Source organism: Salvelinus fontinalis, chromosome 14, assembly GCF_029448725.1.
Source record: "Salvelinus fontinalis isolate EN_2023a chromosome 14, ASM2944872v1, whole genome shotgun sequence".
NCBI classification, from domain to species: Eukaryota; Metazoa; Chordata; class Actinopteri; order Salmoniformes; family Salmonidae; genus Salvelinus; species Salvelinus fontinalis.
In genome coordinates this window covers 23,654,103-23,670,295 of record NC_074678.1, presented here as the reverse complement: position 1 = coordinate 23,670,295, position 16,193 = coordinate 23,654,103, and the positions used below count along the sequence as shown (strand labels likewise).

General features: G+C 41.4%; 2 protein-coding genes across 4 annotated transcripts in view; one reads left to right on the top strand and one right to left on the bottom strand.

Moving 5' to 3' along the window:
* The window catches only part of LOC129869640 (ubiquitin carboxyl-terminal hydrolase 24-like), a 36,117-nt gene extending 27,059 nt beyond the window's left edge, over window positions 1-9,058 (bottom strand). For 2 of the 3 annotated variants that reach the window (XM_055944246.1, XM_055944247.1), the window contains exon 1: window positions 8,343-9,058. In XM_055944246.1, the coding sequence (XP_055800221.1) occupies window positions 8,343-8,615 (273 nt within the window). In that variant the 5' untranslated portion in view covers window positions 8,616-9,058. The remainder of the gene's footprint in view (window positions 1-8,342) is intronic. The other variant, XM_055944248.1, reaches the window with a different exon arrangement.
* Window positions 9,059-9,150: 92 nt separating this feature from the next.
* LOC129869641 (biogenesis of lysosome-related organelles complex-1 subunit 2-like) lies at window positions 9,151-11,647 on the top strand. The gene is made up of 5 exons (XM_055944250.1): window positions 9,151-9,332; window positions 9,862-9,978; window positions 10,140-10,259; window positions 10,377-10,481; window positions 10,933-11,647. The coding sequence occupies exons 1-5, from the start codon at window positions 9,158-9,160 to the stop codon at window positions 10,962-10,964; spliced, it is 549 nt and encodes a 182-aa protein (XP_055800225.1). The 5' UTR covers window positions 9,151-9,157; the 3' UTR covers window positions 10,965-11,647.
* The last annotated feature ends 4,546 nt before the right edge of the window (window positions 11,648-16,193 follow it).

Genomic DNA, 16,193 nt, shown 5'->3' with positions numbered 1-16,193 from the left:
CCTGGTAGTAACTAGCTGCTGCTAATCCAATAAACAGTTAGCACTGTTTCCTGTCAGCATTAGGCCTATTAACACAGTAATAATAACAGGACTAGTGTTGTTTTCCTGCATGAGGAGAAGGGGAGGATTGGAGCTCTGGGCTTCTCTCAGGGGGACAGGGTGTGGTGTCTGTGTCTTTCCGGTGTGTGTGTTTTTATGTGTGTGTGTGTTGCACAGGGCAGCTAAGTAACTGAGCCCCTAGTATGTCTGGCATATGAGACTGCAGGGCTGTGTGTGTGTAGTGCTATAATTAGGATGGGAACGCAGGGCCACAGATCTGTGACATGCATCCTAAGGCACAAACAGCAGAAACACATAAGCTGGAGAGGGAGAGGATAGAGGAGAAAGAATGGGATAGAGGGAGGGAGGGTGTCTGGTACAATGGTCTGAATGTGAAATATTTTTCTAACCTGGATGGACACGTTTAATTTAAAAACAAAACAAGGCTGCTTTGATGTCACAGTGCACTGTTACTGGAAAATGGGGTACATTTAAAACCATTTCAGAACATTTCGCAATGCTGTGCCCTACTGAATGCAACCCCGGTGTCATGTTTCTTCTTAGGGACCGCTTGTCTTCAGCACCTCAACATCCCACTAAATCAACAACACCAGACACACCCTGGAGAGCAACATCTCCCTACACACCATTTCCCATAGCGATGAAGACATCTGACATGATCTACTGTGTGTAGCGAACAGAGACGTACCTACCCGAACCCTAGAGAGATACACACCTGGTGGCCGCTACACATTAGGCTTCCTCTCCACCGCTCCGTCCTTCAACAATCCTCCCCTAGATTCATCTGTACTACAGTGGCTTCCTCCCCACCGCTCCGTCCTTCAACAATCCTCCCCTAGATTCATCTGTACTACAGTGGCTTCCTCTCCTCTCCTTCCTTTCAATAGTCTACTGAGCCATTAACGCCTTCATTAGCACTTATCATCTGAGAGAACTGGAATAGTGAAAGCCAATACCGTTCACCAGTCCAGTTTGGAAATAAAATGATTTGCAAAACTGCATCTCCAGGTGTGCATTCTCTATGCACGGCATTTACTGAGTGAAAACAGACAACTGTTGACTTGCTGTTGAAGCAGCACCCCCTCCCTCTATTCTGTACATGATTGACAGCTGTCCTCCAGCTGCGGTCATCACACGACAATTATGTCAAACAACCAATCAAATGTGAAGTCATAATTGATGAAACAGTGAGATTGTATTAGATACTGAATCAATGCACTAGATGCAAAACTTTAGTGATCCATTGAGATTCATAAATGCATGCGGATGTATCGAATCAGCATGTATTTTAACTAGATAGCTGCTTATTGAACAGCGCTTACATAGATAGCTAGTGGTCTTTGCAGGCACTGTAACGTTAATGTTCAGAAAATAACTAGCTGGAAACACTTGATGCTAGCTGGCTAAGACTGCAGCTATGCTGGTGCTTTTCCAGAAGATACCGACCCTACGGTTTCTGCTTGTTTACACTGAGCTGCACTGGGGTCGGAACGGAATTATGGTTACATTAAGACACCGTGGAGCCGGCGCGAGATATGGGTCGGAAAACGTACCTCAATGCAGGGATGGGATATGCCACTAGTGATGGAGGGAAAGTTGATACAGTTAAATATCGGGATATTATTTTTCATTGTTTTGACAATATTGCAATATAATGTTTTCACTAGTTTGTTGTACCTGCACCAAAATTCCAGTATTTTTCTTTCATAGCTTGTTCTCCAACTTCTTTTTAAATAGGGAGACAATTTGTTTAGAGCACATTTCCATGACTGCTCAAAACTAATTTCAATCAGTGCTCTCTCTTGTCCCTCTGCAGGAGCAATATGTTTGGAACATCGAATTGCAATAAAATCATAGTATCAAATCGCAATACATATAGAATCGTGAGAATCGAATTCCAAAATGACTGCGGTAGCCAGTGCTAGCTAGAATGAGGACGAAATGGTAAATTTTCCAGGAAAACCAGCAGTATTTCAATCTTCTTGATGGAGCAGTGTGGATAAAGGTACAATTTGGAGGACAGTGGCATGTCCCATCCTAGCCCTTGATCATGACTCTCATATCCATTACATTATACATATGAGTCAATGGACGAAGACGTCTTCTGTATGGGGAGTTTTGTTAAGAGCCCCCACGCTCGGTCTGAACATTGCCAAGCATCACTTGCGGTACGGTTTTGGAAGCATAAGGACTTTACCTTTCATATCACTGAGAAATAATTTTCTAAAAACGAAAAAGGTTCAATCGCTACACACTTTTATAGGGTTAGTATTTCCACACGGCCATATTTCCATGTTACAGTGCTTATTAACAGAAAACAGACAGAAGACAGAGTGGACTACCTGTGCCAATTAGCTACAGTGCCTTCAGAAAGTGTTCACACCCCTTGACTTTTTCCACATTTTGTTGTGTTACAGCCTTCACTGGCCTACACACAATACCCCATCATGTCAAAGTGGATTTGTTTAAAAAAATGGTTTACAAATTAATAAAAAATAAAAAGCTGAAATGTCTTGAGTCAACCCCTTTGTTATAACACGTCTAAATAAGTTCAGATGAAAAACAATTGCTTAACAAGTCACATAATAAGTTGCATGGACTCACTGTGCGTGCAATAATAGTGTTTAACATTATCATTGAATGACTACCTAATCTCTGTACCCCACACATACTGTACAATTATTTGTAAGGTCCCGCAGTCGAGCAGTGAATTTCAAACACAGATTCACCCAAAGATCAGGGAGGTTTTCTAACGCTTCGCAAAAAAGAACACGTATTGGTATGTGGGTAAACATTTTAAAAAGCAGACATTGAATTGAGCATGGTGAAGTTACTTTGGATGATGTATCAATACACCCATTCACTACAAAGACGTCTTTCCTAGCTCAGTTGCCGGAGAGGAAAGAAACCGCTCAGGGATTTCACCACAAGGCCAATGGTGACTTTAAAACAGTTAGTTTAATGACTGTAATATGAGAAAACTGAGGATGGATCAACAACATTGTAGTTACTCCACAATAGTAACCAAAAGACGGGGAGCCTGTACAGAATACAAATATTTTATTTATTTAACGAGGCAAGTCAGTTAAGAACAAATTCTTATTTACAATGACGGCCTACGAATTCTGTTTGCAATAAGGCACTAAAGTAAAACTGTAGAAAATGTGGCATTGAAATTAACTTTTTGTCCTGAATACAAGTGTTATGTTTGGGGCAAATCCAACAGAACACGTCACTGAGTACCACTCTTCATAGTTTCAAGCATGGTGGTGGATGCATCATGTTATGGGTATGCTTTTCATCGGCAAGGACGAGGGAGTATATTTTAAGAATAAATGGAAACGGGCTAGGTCTAAGCACAGTCAAAATCCTAGAGGAAAACCTGATTCAGTCTGCTTTCCAACAGAAACTGAAATTCACCTTTCAGCAGGACAATAACCTAAAACACAAGGCCAAATATACACTGGAGTTGTTTACCAAGATGACATTGGATAGTCGCCTAGTTACAGTTTTGACTTAAATCAAATTGAAAATCTATGGCAAGATTTTAAAATGGCTGTCTAGCAATGATCAACAACCAACTTGACAGAGCTTGAAAAATGTTGTACAATCCAGGTGTGCAAAGGTCTTAGAGACTTGCCCAGAAAGACTCACATCTGTAGTCGCTGCCAAAGGTGATTCTAACATGTATTGATTCAGGGTTTGTGAATACTTACGTAAATGAGATATTTCTGTATTTTATTTTCAATAAATTAGCAAACATTTCTAAAAACATGTTATCTCTTTGTCATTATGGGGTAGTGTGTAGATGGGTGAGAAAAAAAAATATTAATACATTTTGAATTCAGGCTGTAACAAGAAAAAATGTGGAATAAGTCAAGAGTATGAATACTTTCTGAAGGCACTGTATCTGCATCTCTGAAACAAAAAGGAAGCCACAAACCTGTTGTCACTGAAATATACTGTTGGCTTCAACTGTGTTAAAACCGGTTAAAACAGTGCACAGTAAGTGTGTATTTTGTATTTGTGAAATAATTTTGATGTGATATGAAAGTAGAGGGATTTATGTCTCTAGAACCGTAACTGAGAATCTATTCACGTTTAGATGGAGTATTTGTCTGTTTTAGCTTCCAGAGAAATTTCCCCTTTAAACAGAACATGGGCTAAGGAGTAACATTAGGCTCCTTTAGTCCAATATTGGGTTAATCCCATCCCTGCATTGAGGTAAGTTTCCAACCCATATCTTGCGCCAGCTCCACCGTGTCTAAAGGACAATTTATGTTTGATCCTGCAATGCAGTCCGGAGGCTCCATACGGAGGAGGGTGTGACGCAATTGCGGAGCCTCCTCCTTGGCTTGCGAAGGCCAAAATGAGCTCTGTACGGTGATGCCGTGCGCCTCCCAAATTTTGTAACAATGCGGGGGGTTCCATATAGCTCCGCATTGACATGATTGGTTGACGGTAGGTGGGGGCGGTATATCCTATATAACACAAACTCACTTCCTTGACAACAAACATGGAGAACTTTGACAACAGGATATCATAAGTTCACAAATAAAAAAACATCTTTATGATACCTCATGTAGGGATTTCAAAGACATGAAAATGAGTGAACTCCTGGAAAGAGATCAGGAGGTAATGGGAATAGTTGTGGTAAAGAGGTTAATGGAATGTAGACCGTGGGGATAGAACATTTATCAAATCTGATCGAACAAAGTGGATATTTGTCAAATTCGACATCCATACAAGCATTATATTCTGATTTTTACCTTGACAGTGTGAAATACACATAAATAATAGCATAAATGTTGGCTAATTTTGCTGGGGGGGCAATGGTGAGATTTGGTATGGAGAAGCAGGTGGGAAAACAGTGCTGTCTTTTTACTTCATGCTATCTTGGCTGAGCTCCTATGTTAAGCACCGGGAAAGGGACTCCAACATCTCAGAAGAGGTAAGGTCTTGTCTTTTCGTCTAGCCAGTGACTTGTAATTAGCTGGATGGTTGTAGAGATTAGCCCTGAATCACTACGAGTGGTGTGGTGCAGACCAATTTATTGGACGTGTATGACAGCTCCCCGTAGCGCAAGAAGTATGAATGCTCTGACTTCTGTGGAGGACCTATCAAAATAAATGCTGTACCAATAAAATGTATTTATAAAGCCATTTTTACATCAGCAGATGTCATAAAATGCTGTACAGAAACCCAGCCTAAAACCCCAAACAGCAAGCTATGCAGATGTAGAAGCACGGTGGCTAGGAAAAACTCCCTAGAAAGGCAGGAAAGTAGGAAGAAACCTAGAGGAATCAGGCTCTCAGGGGTGGCCAGTCCTCTTCTGGCTGTGCCGGGTGGAGATAGTACATGGCCATTGTATGGCCACTGCAGACATGGGATAAACCACGCATTTAAAGCGGAAATGACAACGTTTTAAATACTTTGCAGATATGAAACAATCAGACAATCATAACATCAGTCAAAATTATCATATTCCCAGTTTATGCTTCAAAACAAACTTTATAATAGGTTTACAAAATAGTTTTGATTTTACTCAAACTTCCATGATGTACAGTAAGGCATTGTTGCTAATATAATTCACCAATACGTTTCTTGGTAGTCCCAAAAATATTGCTATCGGGTTGTAAATCACAGCTGGCCTGGTACATCGTTTGCTGCCTCCACCCATTCGAGATACACTGTTTCAATGAATCAATATTTTGAACAAAAACGGACGATGTAACTAAGGCTGGGAATGTCAATACAATCAAACTAGCAAGGGCAATAATCACAAGTCATTCATAAAGTGGCTAATAGGCTAGCGCATGTGTCAAAAACACGGATCGCGGGCCGAATATGACAAACAAGCGAGTATAAATGAGTCAACAGTTGACTCATCTACTGTCTAAAAGTACAGCCTAATGCGCTCGCATCAGTGAATCCAACTTCAATTGCGCTGCTTGAGTGTGTCCCGTTTATAGCCCGTAGCACTATACTAAGCTAGTATAGTGTAGAGAATCATTGAACCATCTAAATATATTTTCCATAACCAAAAATAGAACAGATCTACCGCCTTTTAGACTTGCTTTCAAGTAGAATGATAGATCTATAACTCACATTTCTATGTGAATTTGGTTGGGTCGTTACATATTGACACTAAGTTTAAATGTTACAACAACCTATAGGTACATTTGCTATTTGGAGTTATGAAATACTTTTTGATTATGCACATCTGCAAGCAAAGCAGAAAAGGCTGGACAAATATGATTTCTCTCTTCTTTTGTATTAATATGTTAAAATGCTATACATTTTTTTCGAATAAAACAATGACCAGTTTGGGTTGCAGTTCTATGTTTTTATGTAAAATATGGCTACCGTACTTATTTATGTAGCTAGCTATTTATTTAGCAAGCGAAAAACACAGAGCCTAGCGTTAGCTAGCTAGCTTCTGGGAGGATGTCATGTCATTGGAGGAGTGGGTGAGTGACCGACTTTTCCCCCTCATTTCGTTTTCGGTGGCTATAGCTAGAGCTGCAGGTGTCATTCGGTTAGCTAGCAAGAAATGTGAATCACTTTGCTAGCTAGTTATGCTGAACTTGAACGACTGTTATCCACAGTTACCATATCAAGTGTATTTGTCATCGATCAAATGGGTGGGAAGGCAAGTTCCCATTCAGTTGTCAAAAAGTGGGTTGGGACAAGCATGCATTGGTAGGCAAGCTGCAGAAGAACGAGCAGGCTACTATTCCCCATCGTTTATCAGTGGAATTTTGACGGCCAACTAGCTGAAAAAGTTTGAGGGTTTTATCCAATGTTCCCTCATTAGATTTTACCTCATCTCGCTCTAGCTAGCATTAGTTTTGATCTTGTTGTTGTTTATGTGCATTGGCAACTGAGGGAGAGATCCTACCTTTTCATGGTTTGATCAATAGGACTGTGAAGTTCCCAAGAGGACTCCTGTATTATTTACATATTTGCAGAAATTCATTCAGGTGTATGGCTTTTGGCAAATGCATTCTAATGATCTATAATCGTGCTGTTGTAACTGCCTGTAAAGACAGTCCAGTTCAAAGTGAATGATGGCAGGCCTGTGTGGCAAATGGTTTATTTTCATATGGGCCTACTGTAGCTCTGATTGGCTATGATGCACCGGTCTGCGTAAACTCTGGTCCTGGACAAGACAGATGTTTTTATTAGGTTTTATTTATTTATTAATTGTCCAAACGCACAGCCGCTTTCCCATTCTATATTGCTATAGAATTTTCACAAATGTCTTACTATATTTGATTCCCAAACATTCTATGATTTTATGAACACTTAGATATGGTCATTTTCAAGTTCTCGCTTGTCAGAAAATGTATTATAAAAAAAAAAGAAAGAAAAAAAGGGTCATATTCTTCCTGGGGGGGGGGGGGGTTATATTAACATATTTGTTATGAGATTTAATGTTGCTAAAACGCTGTCAGTTCCACTTTAATGTAACCATGACTGTGTTCCAACACCAGTGCAGCTCTTGTAAACAAGCGTAAAGGTAGGGTCGGTATCTTCTGGCAAGTTGATGTTAGGGCATTTAAACTTGTGGTTCTGATGGGTACGTGAGACATCACGTTGTCAGTGAACTACAAACAATTTAAAGAGCTTTGATTATAAAATGTTTAGCACAAAATGGCCATATCAGGTTAGCCACAGGCGGTTGCGAAATCGCACCGTCTCACTCCACTAGTACAGCTATATAACGTTAGCCAGCTAGCGTAGTTCCATTACATTCTGCTTAGCTGAATGCAGACGTGCATTTTCCCAAGTGTGTGGAGATCACCACATTCACTCTCTGCAGACCTTTATCGGCAACTATTACAAAACACGAACTAGTTGTTTAAAGTAAACTAACCCGCTGGTTTGCCCATGTAGATTCGCGCAACGACCATATCCCCTCCCCCAAGCGTTGGGATAGCTAGCTACATACAGTAACCAACAAGCTAGGCAAATCTACGTTTCTGATGTTGGCTAGTGCACCCATTTTCAATATTGATCATGAAAGTACTGAATTTGCAACTCAATTAGCCCAGGTCTGTCGAATTTTGTAGCCCGAGATTGAGAAATTACGTCGCGCATGCCGCGGGTTTTCCCTCCCTATTTTGACAGCAAGGCATGAGTATAGCGCGCTATGGAATGCTATGAGCGAGCGCTTTCTCCCTATTTAGCCGGCATCGCTGGCTAGTAGCTTTGATGCTAACTAGCTTGGTGTTCTCGCTAACTAACGAAGCCAGCGAGCTACCATCCTTCAGCCTTACCTCGCTCTCCACCACATCGTGGTAAGCGGGAGGTGGGTCGAACCCTCCAGTCCCAGTCCGCCCGGTGGTCTCCCCTTCTCCGCATGGGCCCGGGGCAGGGCCACTCTCCATCGGCTCATATCCATACCCAAGCCCGGGGCTTTCGTTGGTCAGGAGCGCCACAGCCTCGTTGATGTCGTTTTTCGCCAGGCGTAGCGCCTTGCGTATAGCCACAGGATCTGGGAAACCCATGCAGAGGAGGGTCGTCGTGTGTTGCTCCTCTTCTGTCTCCATGGTTAGGTTGTGTGCGTCTCAGGCTAGCTAGAAACGGGGTGTATAACAGCACAGCCCTGTAACCGTGCACGGCGCCATGTTTACAGTCACACACAGCAGGCTGTCACGATGGTTCACTGGACGCTTCCTGTGTAGAGCGTCACTACCCTGACCCACCCATTACACGACCAGAGGAGCCCTCTTTCCCCCTTTTTAGCCCAAAACATATATCGTTAGGTTGACTAACTCTGCAAACACTTGTCAAACTAACATGATTCACACTGATTCGAAGTGTTCATAATGCAAAATGAATACAGGCAAAACAGCATGGAAAGCTCGAGCTCACTAACGTTACACTCGAACAATCTGAAAACAATAGAATATAAAACTATCAATCAATATGAATAGGAACACTATAGCTACATTAATCGTGGTATTATTGTTTGTGTGATGGTAAAGCACCTGTCAAGGAAAAGGGTGTGGCTCGAATTTGGAATTGTAGGGGGAGGAAAATAATCAATGTCACGTGAAGCTTTGTATCATGTGACTGGAGTAGATGCAAAATGGCGGCCACGGGAGAGGGGGCTGCTGAGATGGACTGCATCTCAAGAGTTTCCTTGGCCCATCCCACCGTCCTCAGCCTGGGAGGGAGCTCAGAACCCCGGGGAGAGCCTGGCGAGACTGCCTCTGAGGGCCAGGAGGTTGTGACTGCGGCGCCCAAGAAGCCCATCAACAGCAGTGAGTTCATGACTCAGTTCCATTACACATAAGTAATTGTACTTATGGGTCTTCGTTAAGAGCACATACGCTCGGTCTGAATTGTGTTTTGCATTTATTTATTTTTGATGTGATATGAAAGAGGGATTTATGTTTCTAGAAGCGTACTACAATTTAATTGATTCACGTTTAAAGATTGAGTTGTCTGTTTTGGTTTCAAGAGCAGATTTGCCCTCAAATGGACGAAAAGACAAGTTCTAACTGCAAGTTGATGCGCTGTTTTAGTTATTGAAAGGAAGAAGAATAGCAACTTAGCTATCTAACTATTTGATTGCTCTGTGACCATGTATCTATCTGCTGAGACGAGTTTGGTGTTAATACCAACACATTAGAATGCAGTAGCCCTACTAAGGGAGTGGCAAATTCATCCTTCCTCCTTGGAGAACTTAGAGAACTGTTAGTTCAATCTGAGAGTGGCCAGCAACATCATCAGGAGGTGGGATGTTTCTCAGAAATTAAAATGGTGTAACTACTATATGTCTGTGTGTAGGTGATGGTGGGGTGGAGACTGCAGAGGAGGCCGTAGAGCCAGCAGAGCCAGACATCAATGAACTCTGTACAGACATGTTCGATAAGATGGCTGTCTTCCTACAAGGAGAACTCACTGGTCTGAATATCTGTCTGTCTGTCTCTCCATTTATGTTGTCTATACAGGCCTATATAGTCACATACTATATACTGTCTTGTCTTCAGGATAACAACTGTCATAAGAATCTCCTGTTGTGGAGAAAATATCATTCTCATGCTCCCCCGTTTTCCTCTTCCCAGGCACCTGTGAGGACTACCATCTGCTGGAGAACATGAACAAGCTGACAAGTCTGAAGTACATGGAGATGAAAGACATCAGCATCAACATCAGCAGGAACCTGCAGGACCTCAACCATAAATGTATGTTTATTAGTCCTTCAGATGTGAAGGGGACGAAATTCTTGTAGGTATTTCAGAAAACAAAATATAGCCTTAATTTAGCTGACTTTAAAAAAAAAATGGTATTGTGTGTTGCAGACGCCAGCCTGCAGCCCTACTTAGACCAGATAAATCAAATAGAGGAACAAGTGTCTTCTCTGGAGCAGGCTGCTTACAAACTGGACACCTACTCCAAGAAGCTGGGTAACACACACACACACATGCCTGCGGAGAGACAGACCATATCGTCATATTGCAGGTCTATATTTATACCAGGGCTGTAAGGGGAGAAGAGCCTACTGAGTTCCAGTGTGTAACCCTCACCAGACTGACTGAAGTGGTCAATAGAAATAAATATCTGTATTTTCATTCTGAGTTTCTAGGACATCTTTATTAGCATCTGTTATTAGTCTCTATTGCAGATATACTAATAATAGCCATGATCCAGTGTTCAGCTCAACATTAATGTTAGGGATTTGATTTAGGACAGCCTGAGAGTGCCCTCTGCTATTTGAGTTTACCTCTCCACCCTGAGCTCCAACAGCAGAGAGCGCAAGCACACTGTCCTAAATCAACAGCTAAAAATACACTTCTCCTGTGTGTGACTAACTGTAGGAAGGTGAGTGAGTTTGTCTCTTTTTCTGTCTCTCTGCAGAGGCCAAGTTCAAAAAACTGGAGAAGCGATGAAGAGGAGGATTATGGGAGGAGGAAGAGGGATTGTTGTAGGCCTGAGGGTTACTGGTCCTCCTTCACCCAAGCTGTAGACCAAACCTAACATATGATCTGAGGAAGCAGACCCACCTCTACAACATCAGCCTGATATACAGAGGAATGGGGCAGCCTGGGGTTGGTCGGAGGAATATCCCAGATGTTACACTTAGCATTATCATTTTGGTCGGATCATTTAAGTTGCATCTTAATACCAGGTGTAGATGGTGCTTTGAGTAGTTTGTGTCCATATTCCTGTTAACATTCCAGGTCACTGTCAGTCCGGGCAAAATTGCTATTCACTTCCTGGATTTACTGAGTTTATCCTGAATTGTCCCCTGCCGGGTGCACACTACTGTAGATTCACCACCCTCCTAACCTAGAAGTTAGTTACACAGATGACAACCAAATTCACTTTGAAGGACTTTAGCTTCTTTAAATGTTTTCCTGTGCTGCTGGCATTACTGAATTAACATGACAAAATTACCTTTATATTTCGTTGATTTGTGTGAATACTACTGTTTCTTAAAATCATTGTCATACATGTGATTGTAGCATGTGTAAAATGTATCATCCAAAAACATTAACTTTGAACTGAAAATACATTTATCAAAGAAACTGATGTCATTTCACCAGTAGATGGCAGCGGTACTCCATGTTCATACTGCAATCCTGTGTGTGTTTGTAAGATTTGGGGTACATTTTATTAATCGGAGACAGTGTGGTGATCTCCCAGAGAACATTATTGAGTCACATGACATTTACACAGAAACATGCCCCGGAATCTAATCAACACAGATACCCCCCCTATTTCTTTTATTTAACGAGGAAAGTCAGTTAAGAACCAATTCTTAATTACAATGACGGCCTACGGGTGCTGGGATTAAAAATATTGGACAAAACACACATCACGACAAGAGACAACACTACATAAAGACCTAAGACGACATAGCATAGCAGCAACACGTAACACATGACAACAGCACAACATGGTTGCTACAAAAAAAACATGTTTCAAACATTATTGGGCAAGAAGGTAGAGACAATACATCACTAGAAGCAGCCACAACTCTCAGTAAGTGCTCATAATCGAGTGAAGAGATGGAGATAAAACTGTCCAATTTGAGTCCAGTCGCTAGCTGCAGATTACTGAAAAGAGTAGGAACCCAGGGATGTGTGTGTGCTTTGGGGACCTTTAACAGCATGTGACGGGCAGGACAGGTGTTGTATGTGGAGGATGAGAGCTGCAGTAGGTATCTCAGATAGGGGGGAGTCCTAACCATCCACACACAGACTACCACTGCAACCTAACCAACCAAACCCACACTCAGAACCCCTCTAAAGCCCTAAACAACTACAGAAATAAAATTGTATTTGTCACATGCTTTGTAAAAAGTGTACACTAACAGTGAAATGCTTACTTACAGGTCCTTCTCAATGCAGAGAAAGATAAATAAAAGTAATAATAAGTAATGATAACTTGGCTACATACACTGGGTACCAGTACCGAGTCGATGTGCCGGGGTACGAGGTAGATATGTACATACAGTGCCTTCAGAAAGTATTCCTATCCCTTGACGTATTCCACATTTTGTTGTGTTACAGCCAGAATTCAAAATGGATTTAAATAAAAAACAATTATTGTGATCAGACAGCCTTAGACTGACCTCATCACCATTTTAAAGGTCTTTAGTTGATATCTCAAATGCTTAAAGTGTGGTTTATATAAAGTCCATTGCCATGCATAGCTATCTACCAGTGTGGGTGTTCCTGCCCTTAATTGTTTAAGCCAGGTGTGCTGCGTTAGATAATTAGCGTATAGTTCACCAATGCTTTGTCTCCCTGGAGTAGTTCTAATCACGTTCTGTTAGATCACAGGTGTCAAACTCATGACATGGACAGCCGGCCAAGTGGCAGCGGGTTTTCGCTCCTCCCTTGTACTTCATTGATGAATTAAGGTCACTAATTAGTAATGAACTCCCCACACCTGGTTGTCTAGGTCTTAATTGAAAGGAAAAACCTGCAGACACTAGGCCCTCAATGGAATGAATTTTACACCCCTGTATTAGATGTGGCACTGTCTTGTAAACGACTAAATGTGGTCATTTAAAACCCCTCTAGGGTACGTGGGACGGTAGCATCCCTCCTCTTCAACATCCAATGAAACTGCAGGGCGCCAAATTCAAAACAACAGAAATCACATAATTCAAATTCCTCAAACATACATGTATTTTACACTATTTTAAAGATACACTTGTTGTAAATCCAACCACAGTGTCCGATTTCAAAAAGACTTAACGACGAAAGCAAACCAAACAATTATGTTAGGTTAGTGCCTATTCACAGAATAACACAGCCATTGTTTCAGCCAAAGAGAGCATTCACAAAAATCTGAAATATAGATACAATTAATCACTAACCTTTGATGATCTTCATCAGATGACACTCATAGGACTTCATGTTACACAATACATGTATGTTTTGTTCGGTAAAGTTCATATTTATATAAAAAAATCTGAGTTTACATTGGCGCCTTACGTTCAGAAGTTCCAAAACATCCGGTGATTTTGCAGAGAGCCACATCAATTTACAGAAATACTCATAATAAACATTGCTAAAAGATACAACTGTTATGCATGGAATTTTAGATGCACTTCTCCTTAATGCAACCACTATGTCAGACTTCAAAAAAGCTTTACGGAAAAGCAACCCATGCAATAATCTGAGGTCGGCGCTCAGAGCCCAATCAAAACAAAAATATATCCGCCATATTGTGCAGTCAACAGAAGTCAGAAATAACATTATAAACATTCACTTACCTTTGATGATCTGCCTCAGAATGCACTCCCAGGAATCCCAGTTCCACAATAAACGTTTGTTTTGTTTGATAATGTCCATCATTTATGTCCAAATTCCTCCTTGTTGTTCTAGCGTTCAGTACACTTTCCAAACTCACGACGCGCGTTCAAGTCCAGCGGAAAGTACGGACGAAAAGTTAAAAAAGTTATATTACAGTCCGTAAAAACATGACAAACGAAGTATTGAATCAATCTTTAGGATGTTTTTAACATAATTCTTCAATAATGTTCCAACCGGAGAATTCCTTTGTCTTCAGAAGTGTGATGGAACAAAGCTCGCTCTCACATGAACGCGCATGGTCAGCGCATGTTCAGGTTATGGTAGACCTTACTCAATCCCCTCTCATTCGGCCACACTTCACAGTACAAGCATCAGACAAGGTTCTAAAGACTTTTGACATCTAGTGGAAGCAACATTACCAATATCCCACTGTATCTTCAATAGAAGCTGAGTTGAAAATCGAGCAACCTCAGATTTCCCAATTCCTGGTTGGATTCTTTCTCAGGTTTTTGCCTGCCATATGAGTTCTGTTATACTCACAGACATCATTCAAACAGTTTTAGAATCTTCGGATTGTTTTCTATCCAAATCTACTAATAATATGCATATTCTAGCTTTTATGGCTTTGTAGCAGGCCGTTTACTCTGGGCATGATTTTCATCCGGACTTGAAAATACTGCCCCCTACCCCAAAGAAGTTTTAAACTAATGAATGCAAATAACTTCAATCATAGTTTCCATCGTCTTACCTGGTCTAATTAACAAAGTAAAGTCGTTGTCATTAAATGCTCATTCTCATTGGTTAGTACATGTGGGCGGAGTTGAGGTGTATCGCGATAAATGCTTTCCCTTTCTCTCCGCTTGAACACCAATTTACCTTGTGCTCCATAGCAGTTTTTTGCATCATGTATGTACAGGCAGTTGATTTAGGATGTTGTAGACTCTTTAGTTCCACTAAGGGGACAGTTGGACTCTGTTTAAAACTGGAAAAAGGGGTAATCCCAAGATATGTTTTAGTATTTAGACCTAGTATTAGCTGCAGTAGGAACCCTATTGAGGAGCTGAGCTTTAGACTTGCCATCGTCTGTCATTTTTGTGAGTTTTCGTATTCTTAATGTTGCTGCTATTGACAACTGTTTGAGACAAGCCATGTATCATGAATCTGTAATATATTAAAGAATTACTTTGTATCATCCCCATTTCCACCTATCACCTCCCTTGGCTACACTATTCTGCACAATACCCTATAATGACAAACTGGACACATGTTTTTAGAACATTTTATTGAATAAGAAATGTACAAGTATTCACTGAGCCAATACTTTGTAGAAGCACTTTTGTCAGCTTTGAGTAGACTTGTATGTTTGTATTCTTTTATTTAACTAGGCAAGTCAGTTAAGAACAAATTCTTATTTACAATGACGGCCTACCCCGGCCAAACCCTAACCATGCAGGGCCAATTGTACACCGCCCTATGGGACTCCCAATCACAGCTACTTGTTATACAGCCTGGAATCGAACCAGAGTCGGTAGTGACAACTGTACCACTGAGATGCAGTGCCTTACACCACTGCGCCACTCAGAGCTTTGCTAATCTGGATTTCCTTGTAGATTTTCTCAAGTTCTGTTAAATTTGATTGGGGAGCGGTGGTGAAAAGCAATCTACAAGTCTTTCCACAGATTTTCACTTAAGTACGTTCTTGTTCTGAAGACATTCCAGCATTTCTTTGGCTATATGCTTGGGGTCATTGTCCTGTTGGAATCTAAATCTTCGCCAAAGTCGTTTCCACTCTGAAGCAGGTTCTCATGAAGGATTTACTTGTGTTTGGCTCCATTCATCCTTACCAGTTTCCCAGTCCCTGCCGCTGAAAAGCATACCCATAGCATGATGCTCCCACCACCATGCTTCATGGTAGGGATGGTGTTAGACAGGTGATGAGCTGTGCCTGGTTTACTCCAGACATAGCACTTTGCATTAAGGCCAAGAGTGAATCTTTTGCTTTATGATCTGTCTTTCAAGTGCCTTTTTTGCTAACTTCAGGCGTGTCGTCGTGCCTTTTTCTCAGGAGTAGCTTCCGTCTGTCCACTCTCCCATAAGCCCAGATTGGTGAAGTGTTGTAGAGACTGTTGTCCTTCGGGCAGGTTCTCCCATTTCAGCCAAGAACTGTAGTTCTGTTGGGTTCTTAGTGACCTCTCTGACCAAGGTCCTTCTTGCCCGGTTGCACAGTTTGGTCGGATGGTCAGCTCAAGATAGAGTCTGGGTTGTTCCATAATTCTTTTCAATTTCCCAATGATGGGAAATCATCAAGACCACTGTGCCCTTGAAACTTTCAACACTCTAGAAATAGTT